General features: G+C 38.6%; 1 protein-coding gene across 5 annotated transcripts in view; it reads right to left on the bottom strand.

Annotated features, from left to right (window-relative positions):
- CCDC14 (coiled-coil domain containing 14) overlaps positions 1–13,002 on the bottom strand; it is a 37,712-nt gene extending 24,710 nt beyond the window's left edge. For 2 of the 5 annotated variants that reach the window (XM_061166988.1, XM_061166991.1), the window contains exons 1-5: positions 12,838–13,002; positions 5,738–5,793; positions 5,322–5,394; positions 5,005–5,074; positions 4,791–4,913 (exon numbers count right to left, since the gene is read on the bottom strand). In XM_061166988.1, coding sequence (XP_061022971.1) covers positions 4,791–4,913; positions 5,005–5,074; positions 5,322–5,394; positions 5,738–5,793; positions 12,838–12,867 — 352 coding nt within the window. In that variant the 5' untranslated portion in view covers positions 12,868–13,002. Of the gene's footprint in view, positions 1–4,790; positions 4,914–5,004; positions 5,075–5,321; positions 5,395–5,737; positions 5,794–12,445; positions 12,509–12,687; positions 12,800–12,837 lie in introns of those variants that run through there. The other 3 variants (XM_061166987.1, XM_061166989.1, XM_061166990.1) reach the window with 3 other exon arrangements.
- Between the last annotated feature and the right edge of the window lie 623 nt (positions 13,003–13,625).

Genomic DNA, 13,625 nt, shown 5'->3' with positions numbered 1-13,625 from the left:
TCTGCTGACTCCTCCTTTTCCCTTCAATCTTTTCCAGCATCAGCTGACTCTTCCAACGAGTCAGCTCTTCACATTAGGAGGCCAAATTATTGGAGCTTCAGCATCAGTCTTTTCAATGAATATTGAGGGTTGATTTCCTTTAGGACTGACTGGTTTGATCTCCTTGCAGTCCAAAGGACTCTCAAGAGTCTTCTCCAGCACCATAATACAAAAGCATCAATTCTTCAGCACTCAGCCTTCTTTATGGTCCAACTGTCACATCTGTACATGACTACTGGAAAGGCCTAGCTTTGACTATACAGATCTTTGTCAGCAAAGTGATGTCTCTACTTTTTAATATGCTGTCTAAGTTTGTCGTAGCTTTCCTTCCAAGAAGCAAGTGTGTTTTAATTTCATGGCTGCAGTCATTGTCCACAGTGATTCTGGAGCTCAAGAAAATAAAATGTTACTACTTCCACATTTCCCCCTTCTACTTGCCATGAAATGATGGGATCAGATACCATGACCTTAGTTTTTTATTTTTTAATGCTGAGTTTCAAGTCAGCTTTTCCACTCTCCTCTTTCACTCTCATAAAGAGGCACTTTAGCCCCTCTTTATTTTCTGCCATTAGAAAGTGAGATCTTCTGAGTTGTGGCATGTGGGATCTAGTTACCTGACAAGGGATAGAACCTGGGTCCCCCTGCACTGGGAGTGTACAGTATTAGCCACTGGACCACCAAGGAAATCCTTAGTGGAAACACAATTTATAATAAAAAGGAAAAGTTTTAACTGAAATCTAAATATGATGAAAGCTGAGATCACATGCAGCCCATGGCCATCTAGCACATTGTTCTTCTTTTCCTCCTAATTCCTAGGTCTCTCTTCTGCTCTTGGGTTTCCTTTTTCCATAACATTTGTCTGGTTTGAGGAGTTCTCAGACTTTATACTCATAGGTCCCAAGCATTGGCATTCATTCACTTTCTTTTCAAGAGATGGCTTTCACAACCTCTGATTAAGTTAAGCTACAATATTTTGCCTTTGCCAGCAGATGCCATCACCCAACATAAGTTAATAAACTTCAAGTACTTCTTAAAATTCAAAGCTTTAGAATTAACATGTCTTATTAACTTCTCCATTAACTCAATCTATGTGAAACTCTACTGATAATGTTGTACATCTGTATTTAAGACACAAAAATCTTAAAGCAAATTATCCAAGACATGTTAAAAACTGTAAGTGGATGTATAATTTTTAGATAATTCCTGCCACCCAAATATGGAATAAACACCTACTGCAGATAGGCATTGCTGGGTGCCTATTATAATTTGAAATACGGAGAACACTTGGCCTTGATGGGGGCAATCAATGCTCAAAATATTCTGCCTGTAGTGGTTTATTTATCCAAGATGAGGGCAGAAATATATATATGATACTGAAGGTAGGAGCAGGGAAGTCCCAGCTTTTGTGTATTTTAGGCACTGTGATTAACAGAGCAAAAACCTTTTATTGGCTAACAGCTGTTAACCGCAAAAAAAGAAAAAAAAAAAGATCCTTTCTAGACAGTGCTACAGTGATAAATCAAAGAAAGATGAAGTAATTTAACCAAAGGGAAACAGGTTTCTGCTTCTGAAGAATAAACCTTAGTCAATGAGAACCATTTCTTATACTGCAACCCTAAAGGAGATTGTCCTATGGGAAGTAGGTCCTTATTTCTGATGATGATAGTGTAAGGGAAAGGACAGTAAGAATATTATATACTGATAACAGGCCACAACTGATGATCTGACTCTAATCCAAGTAAGAATTTAATGCTAGGGGCTAAGAATGCCAGATCTCTCTCATTTGCTTCACCAAACCCAACTTCTACCCATCTCCACTCTGCTCTGCTCTCTCTGGGATGCTACTCTGTATGGATTACATTATTAAGAGACATTCCTTTATGGATCTCTTCTGCTCCTACATGTCTTGCTGGGTTTACCAAAGAAAAAGTAAGGCTTTGACCTAAGCTCTGTACCTGGGACATTTCTCAGGGATATGAGAGGCGTTAATAGTGAGCAACGTTGAGGGATAAGGTGATGTTTTTCTCTCGGTCAAGTATAGGCTTTCTAACTGCGTACCACCGAAGCAATGAAGTGCCCAAGCTCAGAGTTCTTCAGCTGAAACCTAAACCTGCAGCATGTGCAGTTTCCCCCTGGGTCCATCGTATCATCCCACTGGCAGTTGGCAGTGAGGCAGAACCAACACAAATATGCTCATGTGCATGCTGCTAGCTGTGCTATGGGCATAGCACCTTTGTCTCTGATCCAAGAGTCTTGTGTCTCCTGTCAACATGCATGACACAGTAAGGATAATTCATTAGCTTATAAGAATGAAAATCAGATCCCTGACTAGATATACATCAACAGGGCTCCAGTTGGGTCCAATCCAATGGGAATTTTGGCATTATCAAAGAGAGGAAAAAGCATGCATTCAAGGTATTTCAAACTCCCTCTCTATGAGGCCACCTTGGGCTGACTTTGTCCCTTAAAGCTCACTGCTCCTCTCAAGGTGGCCTACCCTACAGAACAATACTTCTAGCCGAATCCCAGTAACCTCTTCCTCACCTCATCCCTTAAGACCTAGGGATATTAACAGTTCTGTTCATGCTGTTAGCACTTGGCTAGCAGAATCTCTTGCGGTTTCCTTATACCCTAATGAGTTTGTAATGAGTTTCTTCACAAATAAAACCCCTATCTTAATTTGGGTGTTGCCATCTATTCTTTCTTGCTAGTCAATTCTAAAGGAAATCAACCCTGAATATTCATTGGAGGGGCTGATGCTGAAGCTCCAATACTTTGGCTACCAAATGCAAAGAGCCGATTTACTGGAAAAGACACTGATGCTGGGAAAGATTGAGTGGAGAAGGAGAAGAGGGTGACAGAGGATGAGATGGTTGGATGGCATCACTGACTCAATGGACATGAGTTTGAGTAAACTCTGGGAGATAGTGAAGGAAGGACAAGGAAGTCTGAAGTCCATGAGGTCGCAGAGTCGGACATGACTTATTGACTGAAGAACAACAGATCTAAACTCTGTGGGAACTCTGAACAAATAGTTAAGTTAGGATCCAACAACAACAAAAAAAAGTTAGGATCCAACAAGTTGCTACCATGGCACCATCATTGACCATGTACTACCACTCCTTTGTCCATTGGTCCTCCAAAATAGGTCTCTGCTTTAAGAGTTAGACCAGGGGTGAGCACACTTTTTCTTAAAAGGCTGGAGAATAAACATATTATGCTTTAAACAGGCCAGATGGTCTCTTTCACAACTACTCAACTCTGCTCCTATAACACAAAAGTAACCATAGAAAATACATAAACAAAAATGAATTAGCATGACTGTGCTCTGATAAAGCTTCATTTACAAAATAACTAAACATTACAATAAAACAAAACTGGCTGTAGTATGCTCATCCTGGATTAGACCAATACTGTCCCACCGAAATATAATGTAAATCATATAAGCAATATTAAATTTTCCAAGCACTACATTAAAAAAATTAAAATAGGTAACATTAATTACAATAATGTTTTATTCAAATCAATATAGCCAAAATATTAACATTATAATGTGATTAACATTAATCACTGAGATATTTTGTTTTTTTGCATTAAATATTCTAAGCATACTGTGTATTTTTACTATAAAGCACATCTCAATCTTGATGGTAAATTTTCATCAGAAATCCTTGATCTATATTTAGATTTAATAAAATTTACAGTTGAAAAAAGTAGATTCATTTACCAAGTTATTTCAAACATAATTTAAAAGTTTTCTAATAACTAGGTCAAGTACCAGCTTTCAAATTTAAATTAATTAAAATTAAATAACATTTACAATTGACTTCCTTAGTTGTACTAGCCACACTTGGAATGCTCCGCAGTCACATGTGGCTTGAGACTGCCATCTTAAGTGGCGCAGGTCAAGACAATACAAGGTTAAACGCAACTGGCCTCCAAGATAGGTTAGGAAGTTGTTTTCTCGGCCTTGGTTCTGACTCAAGACGATCTGAATTTCAGCCTCTTTGCCTGAATCCTGATCTCTAATACCCAGAACTAGTGCTGTATATGACTCAAACCCCTTACCTAAGCTAAATATTACTGTACTCTGCTGTACTAACATTTTTGGCCCACCTGAACTGTGAACTAGCTGGTTCCATTCTTGATGCTCTGAAATCCCATTGTGTACTTTTTCATCTCTATTTTGGGTTACCATGTTCTATAGGCCTCTCTGGAACAACATAATCAAAACTTGCTTATTCTAAACTGCTTACTGAATTATTTCACTTAAGTCAGCAAGTTAATTGTGACAGTGTAAAAGATCCTTGGCTACAGTCACTGTCAAACAGTGGCAGATTTTTTTTGCTTACATAACTACCCAACTTGGAATTTTACCTTCCTATTACCATATCTTCTAACTGTGCAGCTGAAAAAGTGAGCTATGGATCCTACTTAGAATATATGTATACACATATAGTATTTATAAAACAGTAAGTATACACAAGAAACCCAACCAATCTGTGAATATCATTCTGAGTTTGAACCTATTCTCCTACGAAACCTAACCATTTTTTTTTTTCTACTTTTCTTCTTGGCAAAGTACTCAGCAATTAGAAACTGAATACAGAAAAAAAAAATCACAAGCACACACACACCCCTGTATAACCAATATTATTAAAATGTAAGCCCAACTGCATAACCCCAGTAATCTATCAAAACTCCCATAATTAAGTATCATATTTAAATAAATAAGAGAAAAAAATACTTACACATTTCCTTCCGGACTACAGAAGGCACAGTATGTTTTTCATGTCCTTTCTTTTTGGATCTGTATCTTTTGCTTTGTACAGGTCTGGGGTTACATCTATTTTCTGAATATGTTATTTCTGAACCTATTAATAATTAAAACAGAAATTCATTAGCATTACGAGAACTACTTAATTGAGAAAAGGTGATCAGCAAAGAAGCATTTAAAAAAAAAACCTGAATCTTCATTTCTCAAAATGTCCCGCAGCAAAGACGCACAGCCATCAAGCCCCTGTACAGTTTCAGTCTGTAAGGAGAAAGTCACATAGAAATTTGTGCATAAAATTTTAATGCAGGAAAAAAATTCTGTAATTTTAAAATTTCCTTATTTAGAAGCAATTTATTATTGGTAGAAGACATGTTTTAAAGCAAAAAGTCTTCATTCTTTGTCAGGACAATTAATACTTCACCTTTGAATTTTTATTTCCAGTTCTTAGCTTTTACCTGAAAACTAATTAAACAGTATACACTGTATCTATTCAGTTTACTCTTACCTGACTTTCTGAATCAGAGTGAGTGGGATAGCCAGAATCTGCATTAAAACGGGGTATCTTTCTCAAATTGGTCCTAGAATACAAGTTTGTTAATACATTTACATATAATACAAATATAATTACAAATAATATAATATTTTCCCAAAATACATTCTAAAAAGACACTTTCTTTCCAGCAAAGGTTGGATAAGAAAGCTTGTCCAACCATGTAAAAGATGGATTTATGCAGGACTTTATGAAGGTTGTAAAGACTAAAATGATCAACATGGGTAGAGATATGAAAGGTTTCTTCCCAGAGTTTTGTGAAAGTGGAGACCCTCACTTAGTTCTCTGGGGTAGGAAAAATTTAGTCCAGCCCATAGACTTGAAAAATCTCTTGAGAATTCCTGAAGTTGGACACTTTCTTAAGTACTTACCCTTTCTTTCCATTTGTTAATTTAGCAGGTCCGGTGTGCTTTCCTGAAGGTATTACCTATGACATAATGCATTATATTATAGGAGATATACAAATATTTTTCTATCATATTCTCAGTATACTGTTTTGACAAAACCTAAAATGTTATTCATTGTTTCCTTTTGTTTCACTTGGTAAAACATACATAACATAAAATAAACCATTTTAAAGTATACAGCTCTGTGGCATTAAACACATTCACAGTTGCGCAACCATCACTACAGCCCATCTCCAGAACTTTGTCATCTTCCCAAACTGAAATTCTGTACCTTTTAATCATTAATCTCTAATCCTCTCCTCTCCTAAGTACCTGGTGTAATCACCCTTCTACTTTTGGTCTCACTGTTCTCGGAATCTCATATAAATGGAACCAGATAGTATTTGTCCTTTTGTGACTGGCTTACTTTGCTTAGCACAGTATCTTCATAATATCCATGTTGCAGCATGTGCAAAATTTCCTTCTTGTTAAGGCTGAATAATGCTCCATTTTATATATGTACCATGTTATTAATTTTAATAAAATCCACTATTACAACTGAACTCATAAATTTTTTTTCTATATAAAATGTCAAGCAAGCAACACATAGATTTGTTCCTTAAGTCTATGTAAGTTGAAGACTGAAGTTGAAATTTTACTTTAACCAGAAGTATCTACTACAGTAAGTCTGGACTATACTCAATCCCTCAAAATATTCTACTTCCCCTAGGACTTCAAAATACACGTTAACTCAAGATATACGGCAGAGTTCATAACTCTGATTCTATTTTTTCACATTCTTTAGAATGCCTGACAAGACTAGCACGTGAAAACTGTACTCATTTGCTTCTACACGCATCCAATACATTGGGAGTTACACAAGAAAAAAGTTAACTGTGCTTGCCTCTGGGGACGGAAACTGAGAATCTAGGGGACAGAACAAGGGAGACTTTCCATGGTATACCTTTTTATATCTTAATACATCATTTAAATGTAGTATCTATTCAAAATTTAAAAGACATGGTTAAATTTCCTACTCACTCCCCCATTTTACCCTTTAGGTATAGTCACTGTTGGCAGTTACATTAGGATTTTTCTTGACACGTTTATGTATTTCATCTCAAGATACCTTTGAGCAATTACTATTAAACTTTCTGGAATTATAAAGTTTCACTTCTCCTTAAGATAACTTAGAATATGAGGGAGTCATAAAGCAGCAGTGAGAACCAACATTGGCAGAAATAAGACGCCATGTAACACAACTCTATTAGACCCTGCATAACCCCCTCAGGGGCTTTCCTTTCACAGTATCTATGTTGGTGTCCTGTCCAGGACCATAATAAAAAGCCAAACCTTCATGCTAAGTCTAAAAACAACTACCACAATAATTATCTTTCAGAATTAAAAAGGATACTGTCTAGATAAATGTATGGCATAATGGCATAATTGAAAGATTATATACAGCATTTCACCGAAACACACACACACACACATGCACACACACACACACACACACACACAAAATTTGGTCATATTACAGAAAAAATCAGGTAAAGAAAATTAACTAGAATAAAGCACCCTGCAACAGTGTGATACTGGCAGATTCCCTTCAAATTTATTTTGTATTCTTTATTTTGAAATAATAGTACAAAGAACAGTATAATGCTACCAAGATTCCACAACTGCTGACATTTTACTACACCTGCCCTGTTCTCCCTTTCAAAAATGTACAGAATTACTTTTTGTCTGAACCATTTTAGATTACGTTACAGACATGATACTCCTTTATATTTAAATATTTATTCCTAAATATTTCCTAAGGACAAGGTCACTCTCTCAAAAAAACCAAAGTATAATTATCAAAATCAGGAAATTAACAATGAAATCATACTATAATCTAATCTACAGATCTTATTTACATTTTGCCAATTATCAAAATACTGTCCTTTACATTAAAAAAAAAAAAAATTATGGCCCTTATCCCATAAATCCAGGATCACACGAAGCATTTTAAGTTGTCATATCTCTTTAGTCTCCTTTACTCTGGAACAGTTCCTAGAGGTATCATTCATTGTCTTTTACAGCCTTGACATATTCAAAGAATATGAGCAGTTACTCTGGTAGAATGTCCCTCTGGTAAACATTTAGACTTGTCTGCTTCCTCTTGATTAGTTTCAGGTTGCGCTTTTTTGGCAGGAATACCATAAAAGGGATGTTGTCTTTATCTCAGTACCGTATGAGCAGGCATATGTTAATTTGTCCCATTACTAGGGATGTAAAGTTTGATTATTTAAGGTGGGGCCTGCCAGATTTTTCAACAGGTTACTATTTTTACCTTTGTAAATATTAAGCATTTTGTTGGGAGATACTTGAAGATTATGCAGACATCCTATTTATCAAACTTTCATTCAATAGCATTCATTGAGGATTCTTGCCTTAATCATTTGTCAAATAGTGATTTTTCTAACTTACATCATTCATTCTAGATTTATTAGTTGGCATTCAACCTTAGTGAAGTACTTCAAAAGTACTTCTTTGTTTGCTAGTATGGACTCATTGATTCCTAGTTTATTTAATGGGTTATGATGATTATCATTATTTATATCAATGCTCAAACTGTCCCAGATTCTGCCAATAGGAGTCTTTTCAAACCAGCCCCTGTATTATTTTAACATGTCACCATTATTTTTGAGCCATTCCTTACAGTAAAGATCTCCAGGTCCCCCCTCCCCTTTTTTCTCCCCTTTGTGGTAACATGAAATTTACCCTCAATAAATTTTAAGTGTACATCAATTGTTAACTGTAGTATGATGTTTATGGGATTCCCTGGTGGCTCAGATGGTGAAGAGTCTGCCCTCACTGTGGGAGACCTGGGTTCCATCCCCGGATTGAGAAGATCGCCTGGAGAAGGAAATGGCAACCCACTCCAGTATTCTTGCCTGCAAAATTCCATGGATGGAGGAGCCTGGCAGGTTACATACCATGGAGTTGAAGAGTCAGACATGACTGAGTGACCTCACTTTCACATGTTTACAGCAGATCTCAGATCTATCTCATAAATATAACAGAGCTTATTCACTGTACATAACTAAAACTTTATGCTCACTGAATAGCAGCTCTCCATTTCTCTCCCTCCAGCCCCTGGCAACAACCACCCTACTTACTCTGTTTCTATGAGTCTGACTATTTTAGATACTTCATATAAGGGGAATGATGAAGATGACATAACCCTTATGGCAGAAAGTGAAGAAGAACTAAAGAGCCTCTTGATGAAAGTGAAAGAGAAGAGTGAAAAAGTTGGCTTAAAGCTCAACAATCAGAAAACTAAGATCATGGCATCCGGTCCCATCACTTCATGGCAAATAGATGGGGAAACAGTGGCTGACTTTATTTTTTTGGGCTCCAAAATCACTGCAGATGGTGGCTGCAGCCTTGAAATTAAGATGCTTACTCCTTGGAAGGAAAGTTATGACCAACCTAGACAGCATTTTAAAAAGCAGAGACATTACTTTGTCAGCAAAGGTCGTCTAGTCAAGGCTATGGTTTTTCCAGTAGTCATGTATGGATGTGAGAGTTGGAATATAAAGAAAGCTGTGTGCCGAAGAATTGATGCTTTTGAACTGTGATGTTGGAGAAGACTCTTGAGAGTCCCTTGGACTGCAAGATCTAACCAGTCCATCCTAAAGGAGATCAGTCCTGCATGTTCATTGTAAGGACTGATGCTGAAGCTGAAAATCCAATACTTTGGCCACCTGACTCATTTGAAAAGGCCCTGATGCTGGGAAAGATTGCGGAGAAGGGGACAACAGAGAATGAGATGGTTGGATGGCATCACTGACTCAATGGACATGGGTTTGGGTAGACTCCAGGAGTTGGTGATGGACAGGGAGGTCTGGCATGCTGCAGTTCATGGGGTCGCAAAGAGTCGGACATGACTGAGTGACTGAACTGAAGTGGCTTATTTCACTTAGCAAAGTATCCTCAAGATCCATTGATGCTGTATATAGCATGACTTCCTTCCTTCTTAAAGGCTGAGTAATATTCCATTGTGTATCCACTAATCCATCAATGGACACTTAGGTTGTTAAAACATCTTAGCTATTGCGAATGTTATAATGAACATGTGAGTGCAAATATCTCTTAAGATCCTATTTTTAAATCTCCTAGATAAACAACCAAAGTGAGAATGCTGGATCACATAACAATTCTACTTTTAATTTTAGAGGAGATTTCATGATTTTTCATAACAGCTGCACCCTGACATTCCCATGAACAGTGTACAAGGGTTCAAATTTCTCCATTTCCTCATCAACATTTGTTATTTTCTGGATTGGTTTTGTTTTTATGATAGCCATCCTAACAGGTGTGAGGTGATATCTCACTGTGGCTTCGATCTGCATTCCCCTGATTAATGATATTGAGCATCTTTCCATATACTTGCTGACCATCTATATGTCTTCTTTGGAGAAATGCCTATTCAAGTCCCTTGCCTATGAATGCTACTGAATTATAGGAGTTCCTTGTATATTATGATTATGAACCTTTTATCAGATATGCAGTTTTAAATATTTTTCCTCATTCTATAAGCTGACTTTTCAGTGTTAATTGTGAAAAGCTGTGCAGCTTTTTACTTTGATATATCCAGGCCCCAACCCTAGAGTTGACCATTTCTCCAAAAAGTAGTGATTCCTTTTGGTGGACAACAGTATTTATTAATAGAAACCAAGATCTACGCCCTAGCTGTGCTCTTTGCTACCGAGGCTTCACATGGATTATTTCGTCATCATGACTAGACAGTTGCAATTTTGAGTCTTTTTTTGTTTTTGCAATTTTGAGTCTTATGTTTTTACTTTCAAATCTTTTTCCATATTAACAAAGTTCAAAAATTTTTAACAGTTGTATACTATTTCCTTAAGTGGAAGTAATATAATGAACCCTTGATGTCCTTCGTATTTTTCAGTTAAAATACAAATCTGAAATAAATCTTTTCATATACTGGAAATACCTTTTCATATTCAGGATTGAAAGCTTAACTATTTGATAAAAAGTTATTCATTGTTTATTGCCTTTAGTGCCCCCAGAGACAAACTGCAAAACCACTTTTCAAAACAAGTGCCCCAAATGGCAATACATAAGAGAATGTTTGTTTTATCCCACATTTACTTCCACTAAGTATTAGCAATAAACTTTTTACTTTATTATTTGAGAAAAACGTAAGTACCTCTTAGGAGCTGTATCTCCTGCCAACAAGTGCAAGATAAAATTATATTTGTGGAATAATTTAGTGTACAAAGCCTTTCATTTCCACATAATCAACACCCTGTTAGTTATTATTTCTGTGAGGTAAGAACCTAAATTTCAGAAAGGTGGCTTGTTCAGAGTCATACACCTAAGAGCAGATGTTTAAATGGACTCTGGCACCAACTGTGTGGGTCTAAAGCCTGTCTGCCCTGCTAACCAGCTGTGTAACTATAGAGAAGTTATCTGAATTCTGCATCCCTCAACTTCCTCATCTATAAAATGAGGATTATTACCTACTTCCTATGCCTATTGTGAAGATTAAATGAGAATTGTATGTAAAAACACATATAATAGTACCTGTCACATAAGTGCTACCCAAATGTTAGCTGTGATTATCATCATTGACAGTAACAAACTGCTTTTAAAGGGACTACATTGTGTTGCACAATTTATGCCAAGTGTGAAATAGATGTTTTACCAGGTTCTCTCATTTAATCTCCCCAATTCTTTAAGGCAGGATATTACACCTACTTTATAGATAAGAAAAATAAATCTCTGAGAAGTAAAAAGTACTTTGCTTACTATCACTATGACAGTAGTGGCAGAACTGGAATCTGAATTGGTACGTGATGACTACAAAAACCATGTTTTTACGCCTTGCTGACTGCACCAAGTGAATTCATTCAACATAAAAGAACGAACTATAAGGGTGGGACTGGTCTGGAAGCATTCATGAAGAAAAGTCTTGAGCCAAGCCTTGGGCAAAAGTGTAGATTCACATTAATAGGGGAGACAGCATTAAAATTGAATTGATAAATAAAGGAAGAGCAAAAATGAAAGGGGAAAGAAGGGTGGTATGGTTATACTTAAGGAGGCGAAAGATCACTTTAAGTAGAGGGTCTGTGTAAGGCTTGATTGATTCCTATTGGTTGACTGATTACCTGAAAAAACAGAGATAAACTGCTTAGTAGCAGAGGAAGATGAGCAATGTCTCTAGCCTGGATTTTAGTAAGGGCATAAAACGGGAGTTGAGGGCATCCAAACAATGTAAATGTTCCCAGTGCCAGACAAGCCTTCTAGAAGTGGTACTTGAGCTGAAGGGACAGGAGATGAAAAACGGAGATTTCAGCGAGAGAAGGGTATTCCAGGCAGAACAAAAAGCAAAGGCACAGAAGCCTGAAAGAACACGGGCACTCAGGGCACTGTGGAAGAAATAGCTGAAGAGCGTTGGATATTCCTGGGATGGAGGCTGGTAGCGAATGCACTGGCCACGTCGAAAAATGGCTGTGTTGACAGGTCAAAGAACTGAGATTTTTCTCTTAGGGGAGGGGGGGAAAAAAGTTCCAGAGTTGGATTTTTAGCAGAGAATTGATGAGTGTGCATTTGAGACGGATAAGGCTAAATGCAGGGACACTAATTGGGAGACTTTTTAAGAAACTAATAGTAAAATACCAGCAACTGTGACGGAAAACCAGCTAATAACAGCACTTGTTGGAAAAGCTGGGAATCGGAGTTGATGCAACAACGTCGTGAGGCTCCGAGAGGTTGTCACGCAGCCAGCGGCTGAGGCTGAACTCGAACCCGGGGACCACACCAAAGCCAGCGCTCAGTTGGACCGCAACGATTAAAACAGAATCTACATCTACAGGCAGAACAACTGGGTTAGGGCGTTAAGATTCGGTACGCACACCCACCCTCCGCTTGGTCTCCTGTCGCAGCATTTTTTAACGCGGCAGCACTGTTTTTTATTGTTTTCAAAGGGGGCTTTCCACTTCTCCAGGCCCGAAGACTACCTCCGTCCCTCTCGACCCCCACAGTGGACGCCTCAGGTCCGCAGACCTCACCTGGCCCGGTCGAGATCCAGACCTGACCATCTCTCGCAGCTTCAGAAAAGTCCAGACGGAGTGAAGCAAAGCCGCAAGGTAAAAGGAATTAACCGCCGCCGACTCCCGGCCGCCCTCGGCCCGCCCCCCGAGCTTCCGCTTCCGGGAAGGAGCCCGCCGAATGCTGCGCCTCATAGTCCCGGGCGCGCAACCAGAACACCTCTCTCCGACCCACCGCCCTGCGCCTTGGGTTTGCGCAATAGACCCCTCCCGGCCCTGGCTCGTCACACTCGGCTGCAGGGTGAGAGAAGTCCACAGAACGCCGCCGCGCGCTGCGGGACTGGGGCGGGGCGGGGCCTAGAGGGGCGGGGCCTAGAGGGGCGGGGCGGAGAAAGGCGGGACGAGGAGCGGGAGCGCTGCGCTGACCGGAATCCATGATCACCTGGGAGACCTGAGCTTGCTGCCGCGAGGGCTTCTGCTAGGGGAAGTGGCAACGGGGACCCGCCGAGACCAGAGGAAGGGACTACGATAGAAGGCGAATAGGTTTCAGAAGCGATTGCACTGTCTCTGGATTTTGACCCTGTATTTTTAGTTGGTGTTTTCTATATCATTTTGAATGTTTTTGTTCTTGGTAATCAATAAACATCAATCCCCCGCCCTGTTTTCTTTGTGTGATTCTGAAAGCAACTTAAGATTTTTTATTCTGTGGCCTAATAATCGCGCTCATTAGTTGCGATTTTAGTTTTACTTCCAGGCATAGTTGTTTCTTCAGTGGAGGTAATAATCACTGTTAACAAAGAATAGCACAG

The sequence above is a fragment of the Dama dama genome, chromosome 19, assembly GCF_033118175.1.
Source record: "Dama dama isolate Ldn47 chromosome 19, ASM3311817v1, whole genome shotgun sequence".
NCBI lineage: Eukaryota > Metazoa > Chordata > Mammalia > Artiodactyla > Cervidae > Dama > Dama dama.
Note: the sequence above shows the minus strand (reverse complement) of the source record. Positions and strands in the feature narration are given on the sequence as shown.